This window comes from Pongo pygmaeus, chromosome 22 (assembly GCF_028885625.2).
Source record: "Pongo pygmaeus isolate AG05252 chromosome 22, NHGRI_mPonPyg2-v2.0_pri, whole genome shotgun sequence".
NCBI classification, from domain to species: Eukaryota; Metazoa; Chordata; class Mammalia; order Primates; family Hominidae; genus Pongo; species Pongo pygmaeus.
In genome coordinates this window covers 50136472-50153233 of record NC_072395.2, presented here as the reverse complement: position 1 = coordinate 50153233, position 16762 = coordinate 50136472, and the positions used below count along the sequence as shown (strand labels likewise).

General features: G+C 41.4%; 1 protein-coding gene across 1 annotated transcript in view; it reads left to right on the top strand.

The window, feature by feature from the left end:
* Positions 1–16762, top strand: part of VPS26C (VPS26 endosomal protein sorting factor C) — a 68715-nt gene that overhangs the window by 38071 nt on the left and 13882 nt on the right. The window contains exons 5-6 of the mRNA XM_063659745.1: positions 13524–13667; positions 15531–15680. Of these exons, the coding sequence (XP_063515815.1) occupies positions 13524–13667; positions 15531–15680 (294 nt within the window). The remainder of the gene's footprint in view (positions 1–13523; positions 13668–15530; positions 15681–16762) is intronic.

Below are 16762 nucleotides of genomic sequence, written 5' to 3'. Positions count from 1 at the left end.
GCTGGCTCTACAGAGCATTTTCTTTGGCGGACTCCCTGTGTTCCACGGTCATTACTTTGGCCTGTAATTATGCCAACTCCAGGCTCCTTTGTAATTGGAGCCCTCCTAAATGTTTGGTTTATAGTCTGGAGTCTCTACATGCACTTATGCCAATAGTTCCAAATGAATGTCAACTTTGTAAACCTACAAGTTGGAATGTTATTTCTTGAATAGTCCTTATCCGAAATGCTTGGGACTAGAGGTGTTTTGGATTTTGGAATTTTTTCAGATTTGGAGTATTTGTAGATACTTAATGGTTGAGCATCCCTAATCCAAAAATCCAGAATCCGAAATGCTCCAGTGAGGGTCTTCTTTGAATGTCATGTCAGTGCCCAGAAAGCTTTGGACTTTGGGACGTTTCAGATTTCAGATTTTCAGACTAGGGATGCTCCATCCATATTGAAATCTGAAGTCAGGTAGTCTCTATTAACATAATTTTGTTAATTGTGCTATCTAACTCCTGAAGCCACGCAACACACCATGATTAGAATTTAATACTCTGCTGCTAAAGACCCTGCATATACTTACTTTTATTAATGTGTACTTTTTATGAATAGTATTTTTCCCTTTCTTCTAAACTTTTATTCAGTGGCTTCAGTTTCTTTTCCAGGCTCTCAAGAATGTTTCAGATCTTGAAGTTTCACATCACACTATTGTACAGTATGCTTTTTGTCAGCCCATTTTACTTGGTATTGACGCCTGTGTGAATACTATGCCATACTTAGAAGGAACCAGCTATGTTTTACCATGTTGGTTCTGCCCCAGAATGCGATACTAAAACATAAGCCCCCAGAGCATGGGCTTCACCTGTTGTGTTCCCTGCCATGTCCAAGTGCCTAAAACAGTGTCTGACACAGCAAGCATGCGAAAAAAGCTGTCAAATGATGGTATTATTTCTCTATATTGGCAGCACATGTACGTAAGCCGTGTAAATTGATATCTTGTTATTTTGTTACAGTTTCATTGCTAGTGAACTAACTTTTGTAGATTTTACTTAAACATTAATCAATTTTAGAATATGACTCAATTGTCCAGAAAGTAACATAACTATTTCCTCCTATACATGATAATTTCTGTTTTTTTAAAAAACAGATATAATTACAAACAGTAGATGACTCTTTTCAGTATAAAGTTCCTTGAGACTGTAGCCACCCACAATTCAAGATATGGAACAGATCTGACACCCCCCAAATTCCCTTGTGTTCCTTTGTAGTCCCTGTTTTCAGTCCCTATAGTCTGCTTTTTCCAGAATGTCACATAACTGGCATAAATACGATTATGTGCTTTATAGCCTTTGAATCTGGCTTTATCATTAGCATAATGCATTTCGTTCGGATTCATCCAGGTTGTGTGTTAATAGTTCATTCGTTTTGATGGCCGAGTTGTCCACCCTTGCATAGATGTATCACAGTTCGTTCACCTATTCACCTGTAGAAGACGTTTGGGTGATTATGAATAAAGCTGCTAGAAGCAGTTGGGCATGATTTTTGTGTGAACATAGCTTTCATTTCACTTGGGTTTTAAAATCTAGGAATGGGGTGGCTGAGTGGCATTGTCTTAGTTTTTTTGTTTGTTTGTTTGTTTCTGTACCAGGAAATGAACTGCATTGGAGTGTCTCAGTTTAAATGATAGTTTGGAGATGGTGTATTCCATGCAAAATTCTCTTTCCTGGAACTTAAGTAAATATCACATAATACTGGCCATTACTTACCATGTGGAGAACTATCTGGGGATTGTTTATCCTGTTTTTCAGACGAGACAGAAACAGTTATATAAAATAGTGGAGATGGGGATACCTAACACATTGAAATCTCTTTAATGTTTCTGATTTCCGCTTTCTAATCAAAATGGGTCTCTCAGTGCTACTAAGAAAGGGTAGAGTGTTTCAACAAGCAATTAATTGTCTCACTCATGTTTTCCCACCCAGCTCAGTAACTTACCTTGGTGTTTTGTTTTCATGTTAGTTCACTACTTAGTGCATTTGGTCCTCACTGGTAAATAAAAAGGCATCTCACTATAGGTGTACCGGATCTTTAGACCAAATGGGATGTCAGAATCTCAGGTGGTTTAGGAGGGAAGGCCTTGTTAAGATATATGCACACGACTGTGGGGAGTGAAGATGGGCTGCCATGGTGCATCACACTGCCAGGACCATTGGAAAGGAAAAGCATTGCAGAGAGAACGGCTGAGGCATTGAGAGGCTTTTACTTTTCTAGCAGTTGTGTTCAAGTCCAAAATAAGAACTAACCCAAAGAAATGTGACTTTTTAACACACAATCTTCAGATCTTTTCCTGAGGAGAGACTATTAGGTCCATGGGTTATCAAAATTTAAGAGGCTTAGAACTTTGTACATTGAGGTCTAAAGGCTACCCACTCTGGGATTTTGTTTTATTTAAAAATGGATTCGTTATAATAGATAATCAGTTCACAGGGTTCAGCATTCATGAATTTCAAGATCGATACCCCCTGCCTCGCCCACCCTATTCATCAAGGGCTTCTCCTGTGGGGCAACCACAGCTATCAATTTCTTGTGATTCCTTCCAAAGATACTGTATGCATCTACAAGTAAATATGTACAAATGTGCTTTTTCTTCCCCTTTTTCACAAATGGTGCAATATACAGCTTAAATTTAAAAAAAAAAATAGAATGTATGGGAGTGAGGGGCATAGACTGGACATGCTGATTCATATGCAATAAGGAGTCAGTTCTTAAGATAAATGAAGGAAACTAGCCCTGCACCCCCATATGTACTAGTGTAAATGATCTCCACATTGTTGAAAGAAAACTCACAATTTTCCTATTGTTGGAATTTAGTTTGTCGACCATCTTTTGTTATTTACAAACAGTGTTGCAGTGAATAACTATGTTCATAAGTCATCTCACATCTGCAAATGTATCTGCTGGGCCCATGTGTTTGTAAAATGTTTTTGGTCTTGCCAAATAGCCGGCACGAGGTTGCAACATTTTAGGTTATCCCCAGCAATGCAGAGAAGGCTTATTGCCTCCCCTCTGGCAACACAATGTAATGACATTTTTTACCTTTGTTTTAATTGCTGTTTATCATATTTTTGTTGAAATCGAGCATATTTTTCTGTGTTTAGGAACAATCTGCATTCCCTTTTCTGTGAGCTCTTTGTTCAGATCATTTGCCCTTTTTTTTCCTCATTTTTCTTCTGAGTGATTTATCTTTTTCATCGATTTCTTTTTTTTTTTTTGAGACGGAGTCTCGCTCTGTTGCCCAGGCTGGAGTGCAGTGGCATGATCTCGGCTACTGCAGCCTCCGCCTCCCGGGTTCAAGTGATTCTTCTGCCTCAGCCTCCCGAGTAGCTGGGATTACAGGTGTGCACCACCATACCCGGCTAATTTTTATATTTTTGGTAGAGACGGGGTTTCACCATCTTGGCCAGGCTGGTCTTGAACTCCTCACCTCCTGATCCAGCCACCTTGGCCACCCAAAGTGCTGGGATTACAGGCGTGAGCCACTGCGCCCGGCGTTTCATTGATTTCTTTTAGGCGTTCTTAAAATGTTAGGGAAATCAGCCCTTTGCTAATTTGTTATATTAAGTTGTAGGTATTTTACCTAGTTTGTCGTTTATATAGTGGTATTGTTCATAGTCATAGTTGTGGTCATATTTATTCAGAGTTTTGAGTCATTCATAGGCCTTTCCCACTTTGATATGATAAAAATTATTCTGTATGGTTTTGTCCAAAACTTTTATTATTTCAGTTTTTACATTTAAGTATTTGCTACATTTGTCATACACAAAAAGTTTCAGTATGGTCCAACTTAATTTTTTTTTTTTTTAAGACAGAGTCTTACTCTATCACCCAGGCTGGAGTGCAGTGGTGTGATCTCAGCTCACTGCAACCTCCACCTCTTGAGTTCAAGTGATTCTCCTGCCTCAGCCTCCCAAGTAGCTGGGACTATAGGCATGTATCACCATGCCTGGGTAATTTTTGTATTTTTAGTAGAAATGGTGTTTCACCATGTTGGCCAGGTTGGTCTCGAACTCCTGATCTCAGGTGATCTGCCTGCCTCAGCCTCCCAAAGTGCTGGGATTACAGGCATGAGCCACCCCGCCCGGCCCAACTTAACTCTTTTTGGTTGAGTTCTCTGGCCAGTTTTCCAATATCACTTATTGAATATTCCCTCTCTTCCCTATGGATTTTAAATGCTACCTTTATCAAACATTAGCTTCCCATACTCTCTGGGTCTATTTCTAGACTTTTGTTCTATTGATCTTTCAGCCTGAACGTGTGTCCTGTACGACACTTTGTAAATTATAGTAGCATTGTAATATCTCACAGGGCTAGTTTCTCCAGTTTTCTTCTTTTCAGATTTATCATTGCGTATAAACTTCAGAATCAGCTTGTCTAGTGTATCCCTCCCACTCCCGCCATCTCCCCTTCAAAAAGAAAAACAATTGTGGTGTTATTTTCTTTTAAGATTAGGTTGCGTTTATAAACCAACTTCCGGGAAAGTAGACTTGTTAAGGGCGTTAAATCTTTCCCATTCAAAATCCGGCATGGTTGGCCATTTCTTCAAATTTTCTTTTGTGGCTTTCAGGCATGTTTTAAGTTTTGTCATCTGGGAGTTTTAGACGTTTCCTGTTAAATTGACTTATAATATTTTAACTTTTTGTTCCTTTTGAAAATAAGGCCATTTCTTCCATTGTATCTTCTCACTAGTTGTTGGTTTATATGTGATACCTATTGGTTTCTCTGTGTTAATTTTGTACCCAGCTGTCATCTTTTCTGAAACTCTCTTCATGTTGATAGTAGTTTTTCAGTGGATTCCCTTGGGTTTCTTCAGGTATACACTCATATCATGTGCAAGTAGTGATCATTTTACCTCCTGCCTTTGAATTACCTCTTTCTCTCTCTAGTTTTATTGTATTAACTAGTACTTGCAGAATGTTAATTGTGGTGATAGTGGACATCCTTCTTTTATTCCTGACTTAAATGGATGATATCTTGTTTTCTCATTAAGTTTGATGCTGGCTTTGGGGTAAGGTAGATATATTTGGTCATCCTTCTATTATTTTACTAAGAATTTTATCAAGAATGCATAAATTTTATCAAATGCCTTTTCAGCATCTATGGAGATGACTATATATAATTTTTCTCTTAATAACTATTAATATGAGTTGTATTACGAGTTTTCTCATTATTAAACTATGCTTATATTCCTTGACTAAATTCTACTTGGTTATGTATAGTGTTGTTTTAAGTTGCTACTGGATTGCATTTGCTAATATTTTATTTAGGATCTTTGCACTGGTATTTACAAATGAGAATAGTCTAGTTTTCTCTCCTCTCTCCTGTGTCTCTCTCTGATTGTGTAGACTTTTGTCTTATTTTGCTGTCATTGTTATGTTTGCTTTATTTTTTTTTTTAAGTTCCTTGCTTTCTAACAGTTTTATAGTGGAATTTTCTGTTCTTTACACAGAAAAATTCAGGGAATGATCTCCTGTGAAGCTGTTGGGTTTGGGGGCCTTATTTAGAACTTTATTTTTTCTATGATGATTGATTTGCTTGGATTTCATGTCTCCCTTGGAGTGATTTTGGATAAATTATATTTTCCCAGAAAAATAATTCACTTAGCTTTTCAAATTTACTTACATACAGTTGAATAGTGTTGAATATTATCTTTTAATTACCTCCATTTTTCTAGTATTTCCGCTCTTATTTCTTATTTTGGATATTTGTGTTTTTCTTTTTTGATTAGATTATTTAATAATTTGCTTTGTTCCCCCACTACCCACCCCCAGAAGAAAGACCTATTGGACTTATTAAGGGATCAGTTTGGCCAATTTTTAAAAGTATATCATGGACACTGAAAAGAGCATATTCTCTGTTTTCAGGGTATAGAGATCTATGTATGCCAGTTTGTTATACCCTGTTGATATGTAACGTCGGTCTTCTGTATCCTTGCTTCTGTCTACTCTATTGGTCATGATCTGTAAATTAACATCTCCCGCAACGAATTTGTTTCACTCAGTTTCTCCTTAAATCTATTCCCTGTAGTTTTTGCTTTACAAGTGTTGACACTGTTTGATCCACAGATAATAATACCGCATGTCTTTTTCTTTTTTTAGAGACAGGGTCTCGCTGTGCTGCTCAGGCTGGTCTTGAACTCCTGGGCTCAAACAATCCTCCTGCCTCGGCCTCCCAAAGTGCTAGACTTGCAAGCATGAGCCACCGCACCTGGCCTCACAAGTCTTTATTGTGAGCTGCCCCTTTAGAATTGTAAAGTACCCTTTGTCTTGTTTAATCCTTCGTTCTCTGAATTCAGCATTGTCTGATATTAAGATGACAGTCCATGCCTTCTTTCTTTGCCTTTGCTTATCGTTTCTTTTTTATCCTTTCCAAATCCACCCTCCACCCCTGCCATTTTAGGTGCTTCTCTGTCATACAACATAAAATTGGGTTTTGCCTTCTAATGTCATATTAATGTCTGTTTTTGAATAGGCATTAATTTGGCTCATTTGTTAATATGACATATATTTGGCATTAATTCTGTCATTCCTGCTTGGTTGGGGGGAATGTGTTTTTAAGTAGCTTTTGAAACATCTTTTTACAGTCTGTCTTGTTTGCTTTATGTTGTTTGTATGATTTTCTAGTCATCTGGAGTTTTATTTTTGTTTTAACTGTTACTCTTGCAACTTTTTATTGTACCTGAATCTTCACATTTTAGACATTATTTATTAATTTCCTACTGTGAACAATGGTAAATTAGCATATTTCCTCTTTCTTTTCCCTTTCTTCCCGCTACTACCTGATCTTAGTTACTTATAGTATTCGTTGTTGTTTATTTGCATGACATTATTTGATTTATTAATTTTAAATCAGCACTGTACAGTAGAGCTCTCTGTGATGATGTGAATGTACTTCTTATCTGCTCTGTCTCTTATGATAGCCACTGGCCATAGTGTGGCAATTAAACACTTGAAATGGAAGGACCTGAATTTTAACTATTAATGTAAGTTTAAGTTTCAATAGTCACATATGGCTTACAGCTACCATACTGAAAAGTGTAGACCAGGTGTGGTGGCTCACACCTGTAATCCCAGCACTTTGGGAGGCCAAGGCAGGATTGCTTGAGCCCAGTAGTTCAAGACTAGCCTGGGCAACATGGCAAAACCCCATCTCTACAAAAAATACAAAAATTAGCTGGGTGTGGTGGTGTGTGCCTGTAGTCCCAGTCACTCAGGAGGCTGAGGCAGGAGGATCACTGGAACCTGAGAGGTGGAGGTTGCAGTGAGCTATGATCACACTACTGTACTCCAGCCTGGGTGACAATAAGACGCTGTCTTAAAAGTATGGAAGTATGGTTTGAATAATACATTTTTAAATCCCAGCTGTCAAAGATGGGGAAGCCATGTACATTATACTGCTTCCTAGATTCTAGTTCTCTTGGTCTCCCAACTAGTGTCGATTACATTCTGCATTGTCAGGACTTACATTTTGCATTCTCTTCTTTCATTATAATCATCACTTATCTCAGTCTTCTTCTTACAATTAAAATGGAGTTAATCCTCACAATTGGTTCTTTTGACATAGTTTTTCTAGCCATCTCTTGGATAGCTATAGTTTACTATTTAGTACATTCCTCAAGAAGGACTTTTATATAGTATTGCTTGGGATATTTTTTTTAGTTTGGTTGGGTTTTTTTATTTTTGCACATTTAAAACTTTCAGTTACACTGGAATGACAGATTAGGTGAGTATAAATTCTAGGGTCACACTTCGCTTCCGTGAGCTTTGTTGTATCATTCTACTTGCATTTTGAATTCCATTTTGCTATGGAGAAATACGGTTTCTTTTCCTCTTATGAGTGACTCGATCTTTTTTCCTGACTCCAAAAGGATATTTTCTTTTTTGAATAAGAACACTTTTGCTACAGAGTATTTTCATTGAGTGCTCCTAATTCCTTTGCCCTTGAGTGTTTTTGAATTATCACAGTAAATATTTGTTCTGCTTCATTATTTCAGTTTTCTTATTTGGAACTTAATTAGGCATAGCTGTGTGTTCGTCACCTGTCTCCAATTTTATCTCTGTCTTTGTGGTTCTTTTTGAATTCTTTCTTAAATTTTCATTTAATTTATTTGGATTTTGTCATTTCTGCCCTGCATATATCCTTAGACCCTTTTAAATTTATTTTCTGTGGTTGTTTGATTTTTTCCTTTTACTTCTTTTCTGAACTTTCCTATATTTTTATCTCTTCCTTTTGCCTCACCATTTCCTCTCTGAGCTCTTTTAGCTCTGTTTTGTGTTCATCCTTTATAGAAGCAGCTGTCTCACTGGACTTTAAAAATTCATGATGAAATGCACATTCACCATTTTCATCTGCTTGATGGTATGGATTTTTCTTCTGGTGAATTATCGTTTATTCATTTAGTAAATGTTCATTGAATGCCTACTGTTGCCAGTCACTCTGCCCTGGTGGAGTTTATGTTCAGGGGCAGGAGACAGACAATAAATAAAATAGGGAGGCACTTTTGTCTTATTTTGGAAGGTGTAAGTGTCACAGAGCGCATTCAGTCAGGGAGGGGGGGATAACGAGTGCTAGGGAAGGAGTAGTACAGTTTCAAATGTGGGCTCACGGAACCGAGTCCTGCAGATATCTGAGAAGAACAAGCAGGTGGAGCAAGGAGCATGGGCAGGTGCCTAAGGCTGGAATGTGCAGGCCTCTGAAAGGAATGGCAAGGGGGCCAGGGCAGGAGCGAGGGAGCAGAGGGCCCCACATGAGGGCTGTCGGGTAAGGAGAGGGCGGGTCCCCCTTTGTAGGTCGCTGTGGCTCTTACTGTGTGCGTGAGATGGCGAGCTGCTTAAAAATCTAAGTAGAATAGTGACCCGATCTGGCTTTCGCATTCATCTGCCACTCGTATTTCTCTCCTTCCTCATTTCCCCTCCTTCCTTTCCCTTCCCACTCTCATTTTTTAATCCATTAGATGTCATGTGCTCCTCTGCTGGTTCCTTTTAACCTCTCCTTGCAGGAGATGAATTTATTCCTAGACCAGGCTGGCTGGAGTGTTCTAATAGCCGGAGGATTTACGTGTGAGTTTCTTTCATCTTGACTTTGCCTGAGCCCCTGCAGTAACCAGCTGCAGGGCGTTTGCACCTTGCAGAGGGGCTCATTGTCTCCACCGCTGCAGAGACCCGACTGCTTCCAGCATGGGGCGGGTTGACAGGATGCCTCTCTGGGTGTGGTCTCAGCTGTTCCCAGGTGTACCCTCACTTTCCAGAAGAAGCACGTTTGCAGAGCCGGGGGCCTTGTTTCTGGTTTTCATCACATGTCCCCCTGCTCAGTCTTTACTTCTTTTAACAGCTCTTCCACCTATTTCATGGTATTTAGCTATCTCCTTGCTTCGCTGAAAATGCAGTTTGTGGTTTTGGTTCTCATTCGTTGGGTGATTTCCAGGAAGCCAAGAGGGGATCGCTAACTTAATGCCACCATTTTCAAATCCAGAGTTCCAATTATGGTTTTGGCATTTTATTCCAGAGAACAAATAAGAAAAAGAGTTGTATAGTTTGGTAGTGGCCTTTTACATTTAGAGAATACAGAGTTAGGCTGTGTGCTCACACCTGTAATCCCAGCACTTTGGGAGGCTGAGACGGGTGGATCACTTGAGGTCAGGAGTTCGAGACCAGCCTGACCAACATTGGTGAAACCCTACTAACAATACAAAAAATTAGCTGGGTGTGGTGGTGCATGCCTGTAGTCCCAGCTACTTGGGATGCTGAGGCAGAGAATTGCTTGAACCCAGGAGGCGGAGGTTGCAGTGAGCCCAGATCGTGCCACTGCACTCCAGCCTGGGTGACAGAGTGAATGAGGAAAAAAAAGAGAATACAAAGTTAGAAAATGTGGTTGCTTTTGCCCCCCTTTGAACAAACTTGCCAGTGGTTTCTGCTGTGAGAACCAGCAAAGCTGAGAAGAGCAAGGGTGGCCAGTAGCCTTTGGAATGCTTGTTTCCAGGCGGCTCTTTGGGCCGAGGTTGAAGATGGGCAGCTTCAGGCCTCTCTGCAGACTTAGCTCCTCCAGGGCAGGGACTTGGAGGAGCCCCTCGAAGCAGGCTCTGAGTGGTGTGGTTCTTGGATGCATCGCCTCTGTCCACCTAAAACAAGGAGGCTGAGGCACAAAGTATAATAAAGAGCTGACTTGAGCCAAAGAGAGGACAGCTGCCCAGAAGATACAGCCCCAGTGACCTTAGATATGAACTCCGTTCACCTGTGTTACAAGTAGGTTGTTAAGGCAAAGAAAGGGGGACAGGGAGTGGGGTGATACAAAGTTGTTTGTCAGGAATTCTCATTGGCTTACAGAAATGACATTGATGGGTGATTGGCTCTCCATTGTTAAGCTCTAGGGTGCGGGCTGTAGTCTCGGATGTGGTGTGATTGAGGGAATTTATAGCTTAGCTGCTGGTGGCAAAAGCAGGTAGTTTCGAGAGATGAGCACAACCCAGAGAAGGGGAGGACGGGACTGCCGTCCCATTTCAGTGTCTCTGGGCTGAAGTATTCACATTCCTCAAATGAAAGCTCTTTCCTTTACTCACCCTGAAGAGGGGTCGGCTCTTAGTGACACGAGTGGGTCCCAGCGTCTGTGCTGGCTTCTCTGATGAGCACGCACACCATACGGGGCTGCGCCTCTTCCTCCTCCACTTGACAATATGACCTTTCCCAGGCCAGGCACCTCCTCCATGATGAGACAAAAGCTACGGCTCTTCTCCCAAAACAGTAGCACCCTGCACACGATTTCGGTGTATACTTTCTGGGTTCGTTGCCAGTCTGTGAACGGCCCGGCCCCTCTTTGTAGTCATGGCCCCCAGTTGAAGGCCTCTGCTTGTGATGTTGGATTAGGTATTAGTACTATCTGGAGCCATAAATCTTATGTCTTCCTGATGAAAGTCTAGACAAAAATCTGAGGGAGAAGTTCTTGGTGAGATCTTGGGTTTTCCTTAATGTCTGTTATTCCAGTTTATCACTATCTTCGTCTGCCAGGATCAATCAAGCATTGTGTAGACAGATCTTGCCTCTCTGTTAAACCGTCTCCTGTTTCTAAATCCCTTGGCCCCTCGGCCTCAGGTGGGCTAATTCCCTATTCTTCTTTCATTGGTAGGAGTTAAATAAACCTGTATATTATAAGAATATCTAATTTATCCACAAACGTTAATTTTGTATTTTCTGTACATATTGTGTCTCACTGAAAGAATGATTAAAGAATCCCTTGAGTCATAAAATATTTACTCTGCTTATTTCCGAGGTATGTCACTACTTTTTTCCTCCTATGCTGCAGGGATTAAGGAAGGAAAAGGCTTTACTGATGTCATAGTTAGAATATGCCAATCAGTGAGACCCAGAGATCTGTTCCCGTGAGACTGACGGAAAGGGTTATGATTGCATAGGAACGGAACCATCCTCAAGTGCTACTGTATTGTTCAATTGATAAAGCTCACAAATTATTTTGTCTCATTTATTTGTGGGACATATTCGTCAAGTAAACTTTAAAAACTATACTAGTGGATTTAAATTTTTTTTTCTTTTTTTGAGACAGGGTCTCACTCTATTACTCAGGCTGGAGTGCAGTGGCTCATTCATGGCTCACTGTAGCCTTCACTTCCCAGGCTCAAGTGATCCTCCTGCCCTCAGCTTCCTGAGCGCACCACCACGCCTGGCTAATTTTTAAAATTGTTTTATTTGTAGAGAAGGAGTCCCACTATGCAGCACAGGCTGGTCTCGAACTCCTGGGCTCAAGTGATCCTCCTGCCTTAGCCTCCCAAAGTGCTGGATTACAGGCATGAGCCATCTTACCTGGCCTAAATTTTTAATATTAAATTTCCATTTGAATTTGGGCTATACAAAAAATTAATAGAATTAACGTTAATTAAACTTAGAATTTAAGTTACTTCACAAGAATTTTTATTTAAGTCTGCTTAGGAATTTTTTAGGACATTAAACATTAAATGTTAACATTGAAGCAAACACAGTCATCTCCATTTTAAGCAGAATTCAGGGAGAACTCATTTTATTCTTAAGATTGCTTAAAATGGAGATGATCGTGTTTGTTTTAATTAGACTTCAAGGCTTTGGGATGGGGAGTGGAAACAAAAACAAAATACTTAGCACATTTAAGGGACATAGAATATTTCTTGCTTCCAAAATTCAAGTTAAAGTAAGAACTTGGTAAAAATTTTTCACTGGATAACTAGAAGAAATAAAAGATAAGCAGATTTAAACACCAGTAGGACAGATGTTTTTTAATGGTTTGATCTGCAGGCCAATTTTTATTTTTACCATTTATTTTTGAGATAGGGTCTTGCTCTGTCACCCAGGCTGGAATGCAGTAACGTAGTCACAGCTCACTGCAGCCCCAACCACCCAGGCTCAAGCAATTCTCCCACCTCAGCCTCCCCAGTAGCTGGGACCACAGGCAGGTGCCACCACACTCAGCTAATTTTTTTTCTTATTATTTGTAGAGATGGAGTCTCGCTATGTTACCCAGGTCTCAAACTCCTAGGCTCAAGCAGCCTGTCCACCTTGGCCTCTGAAAGTTCCTGGACTGCAGGCATGAGCCGCCACGCCCAGCCTGAGACATGTTGTTCTGTGTGGATTGTGGATTCAGTCTTTCTGTTCTGCTTGATGCTATTCATCCCCTCAACTTCCGCTTCCACTCAAGCCCCTGTAACAGATTGAGACTATCCAGTTCTATGGTGACAGGAAGAAACTGCTCTCCAACAGCAAATGTAGTTACTATCCGTAATCTATTACTCAGTAATTATCTTCAGATAAATGCATAGATGATCTGTTGTGAAGTCTCTCAATGATGTGTGAACCAAGGGAATCGAGGCACCGATGCCTCCTGGTGTGAGCAGGAGCCACAGGGACAGGGCAGTCCTTCTGGAAAGTGGCATGCTGCTGCCTCATGGATGGCACCGATAACCTCCAGTCTTGCTCACAGTAGGCATTTCTGGGCAGAAAGGACACCAGGCTAACCATTGTGTTAAATTACTCATGTATTTGCAGATGTGCTGTCATTTTAGTCAGCGCTATTGAGAAAGAGCCTAACGAACAGGGTTTTATTTTCTTGTGTTCTTTTTGAAGGGACCTCATCCATGCCCATGTGTGATATCACTGGGAACTTACCATTTGCCCTGGCCCTTCTCTTTGCACTCTTGAACTCAGACATCTGTTGAGATTCCCCAACCAGGAATGAAGACATGTCTGAGAGGCAGTGACGGGACGAGGTTTCTCATCCCCACACCCTGGTGCTCCCTGTCAGGTGTGTCCAGGCTGCCACGTCATTATCAGTGGGCATCTGTCCCCTACCAGGACCTGGGCCTTCTCCACCCTGGTATCCAGGTGTCTCAGTGAATGTCTGGATCTTTAAACAAATTGATGATGAAGGAGACCTACTTCTGCTAATAAACAAGGTAGAATGGAGGAAGCATGCTAATTTGATTGGTGGCTGTCTTTTCTCTCCCAGGAAGTGCTCTCTGGCGTGGTGGTCATATCGAGTAAGGATTCAGTCCAGCACCAAGGAGTGTCTTTGACCATGGAAGGAACTGTAAACCTCCAGCTCAGTGCCAAAAGTGTGGGTGTGTTCGAAGCTTTTTATAATTCTGTTAAGGTAAGAAAGAATGCTTAGATTACAAGTTTTTAGTTCAATATTGAAATGTTGGGCTGGGCGCAGTGGCTCAGGCCTGTAATCCCAGTAATTTGGGAGGCCAAGGCGAGAGGATCGCTTGAGCCCAGGAGTTTGAGAGTAGTAGCCTGGGCAACATAGCAAGACCCCATCTCTATAAATAAACTTCAAAAATTAGCCGGGTGTGGTGGTGCGTGCCTGTAGTCCCAGCTACTCAGGAGGCTGAGGCAGGAGGATCCCTTGAGCCCAGGAGTTCAAGGCTGCAGTGAGCTATGATCACAGCACTCTACTCCAGCCTCAGCAACAGAGCAAGACACCATGTCTCTTAAAAAAGACATGTTTATGGTGGGTTTCACTTGCTGTGTGCCTTTATTGTTATCTGTTGTTATTTTGCAAGGGATGGTGGTAGTTATACTTCTGATATTTACTAATCAACCTGCGAAAATGGAGATACTTTGTTTCTAAGTATATCCCATTATTGAAAGTCTGCTTATATTTATTCCCATTTGATAAATAGGATTAGGAGAACTATAAATGTATTAATTTCAGCCATTAAAAAGATCACAGCCGGGTGCAGTGGCTCATGCCTGTAATCCCAGCACTTTGGGAGGCCAAGGCAGACAGATCACCTGGAGGTCAGGAGTTCGAGACCAGCCTGGCTAACATGGTAAAACCCTGTTTCTACTAAAAATAACAAAAAATTAGCCGGGTGTGATGGCGTGTGCCCAAGCTACTTGGGAGGCTGAGGCAGGAGAATCGCTTGAACCCAGGAGGCGGAGGTTGCAGTGAGCTGAGATGGCGCCATTGCACTCTAGCTGGGGCAATAAGAGCAAAACTCCATCTCCAAAAAAAAAGATCACAGCTCTTCTGAGAAGTTGTGCCTGTGGCTTATGTTACACGCCTTGCAAAATCAAAACTGTTCTTTTATTAGCTGTGTCTGTGCTACTGTTGATTTGACACTAAGGTAAGATGAAAATAGAGCAAGTAACTGTTCTTTTTGTCATTTAGGGTAGAGTTTTGTGTTCCAGAATGTAAACTCTTTCTCTATTCTTACAGTTTCCTTTTCCTGAAGGACATATTAACGCTTTAAGTTTTGCGGGGAAAAGAGTGAAGACAGAGAAAGGTGCATTCACAGTATTCAGATTTAGGGGCTTCCTATGTTTTCTACAATTTTATTTTAATCCATTAGTACTTAAGAGATTCACTTCCTAAGTCATGGGTCTTCTCAGAGCCACTGATGTTAAACTATAAATGCTTAAAAAGCATGAATACGTGCCTTGAAGGCAGGTTCCAAATGTTAGTACCCTCCTGCTCCTCCTTGGAGGCCCAGCGGAGGAGGTCTGTGCAGGCCACAGGGCTGGAGGAAAGGCCTGTTCTCCCCAAGTGGCTGCAGCAGGAAGGCTCCGAGGAAGCTGGTGGGCTGTCAGGAGCAAAGGCAGCGCTGCCCGGAAGAGCACGGGGCTCGGTGAGGGGGAGCTGTGGGTTCACACGTCAGCCCTGTTAGCCAGGCAGCCTCACTGTGCTGGGTCTGCTTCTTGATCCTGAAGATTGGGGTTGTTAAAACAGTTAAATGAGATACCTGGGGAAGAGAGAGGGATATATCAGTTCAGTTCCCATGTGTCTCAAGCACCTATGTGTCTCATGTTGTAAATGAATCATTATTGTGCCAGAGTCTTAAAAAACAGAGCCAAGTCACTGTTCATCTCCAGACCCAGCGCAGAGCTGCCCAAGACAGCAGGATGGTGGCTTCCAGGGGGTCAGTGTGCTGTGTCCTTCAGAAGGTTTTTAGTAATTGGAAGGGACATCTCCAAGTGCATGCTGATGGACTGAACTGATTTTTGTTTACAGCCTATCCAGATTATCAACAGCAACATAGAAATGGTGAAGCCAGGGAAGTTTCCCAGCGGCAAAACAGAAATCCCTTTTGAATTTCCTCTGCACGTGAAGGGTAACAAAGTTCTGTATGAGACGTATCATGGCGTGTTTGTCAACATTCAGGTAAGAGCTTCCTAGTGCCACGCGACTGACTTCACAAGTTTTCTTCTGAAAAACGGTGTGGTCTTTCTCTCAACATTAGTAGACGGGCCCAAGAATTTAATACTGTGTTTATTGCTGAGACCTCGCATGTGTATTCCATGTTAATTTCTCATTTTTCCCTGATAAATGCGTTTGATGTATGGCCGTTACTTCTGATGGGAGCCTCAAGGCACTTGTGCTGTAACTTCCCTCTGTTTCTTCTGGGCTCTTTGCAGGCCACCTCACATTGTAAGGGATGCTTTTATTGTCTCGTAACAGACATGCCCTAACTTCTTTCTGGCACTAGCATTAACTTGTCTATTTTATACTTACAAGTATCTCTTTGTTTAACACCCAAAGGCTACTACTTTGACATAGGCTGGTATTCTTTATTGAACAAACCTTGTCAATGAGGGGAAGTGGATTATGACTTCCTGTCTACCTCTGCTGGTTAAGGACGTCTTTGACAGTCTGCTATTGTTGTCTCAGGAGCAGTGTGGAGTCCACGCGGGGTGAGAGAGCCTTTCCTTTATTCAGCAGAAAGAAAGATACTTTTGTGATAGCAGCCTCGCAGCGCTTCCCTTGCTGGATGAGACAAAACTCTTCAGTCTTATATGCAAGAGGGATGAAAGTCAGGAATTTTTTTGATTTATTAAGTTTTGGTCAATAATTTGGCCTTAGTAGATACATTATCCTGCTGAAAATAATAGAACCTTTAAAATAAAAGCCCCCCAAACCCCTGTGAGTGTTTAAAGATTCATCTGTATGGGAGTTTTATGAATCGCCTAAGACATCTGTCCAGAAGAAACACATGTAGTATGATGTACATCTTTCTGTGAAGAATAAAAGTGTTTCTAGTCCTTTATTGTTAGCACCAAAGGCTTTGGACAGCCCCAAGGAAGCAACAGTGATGACTGAGTAGTACCTGGATTCAGAGGAAGCTGCGTACGTGGCCATGCAGATACCAATTGCTGGTTATGTGGGCGGGAGTCTTCTGATCAGCTTTCTAGGTTAGGACTATTTCCACCCTGAAAGAAACTGAATGAAAAATGCCTTTTTGGCAA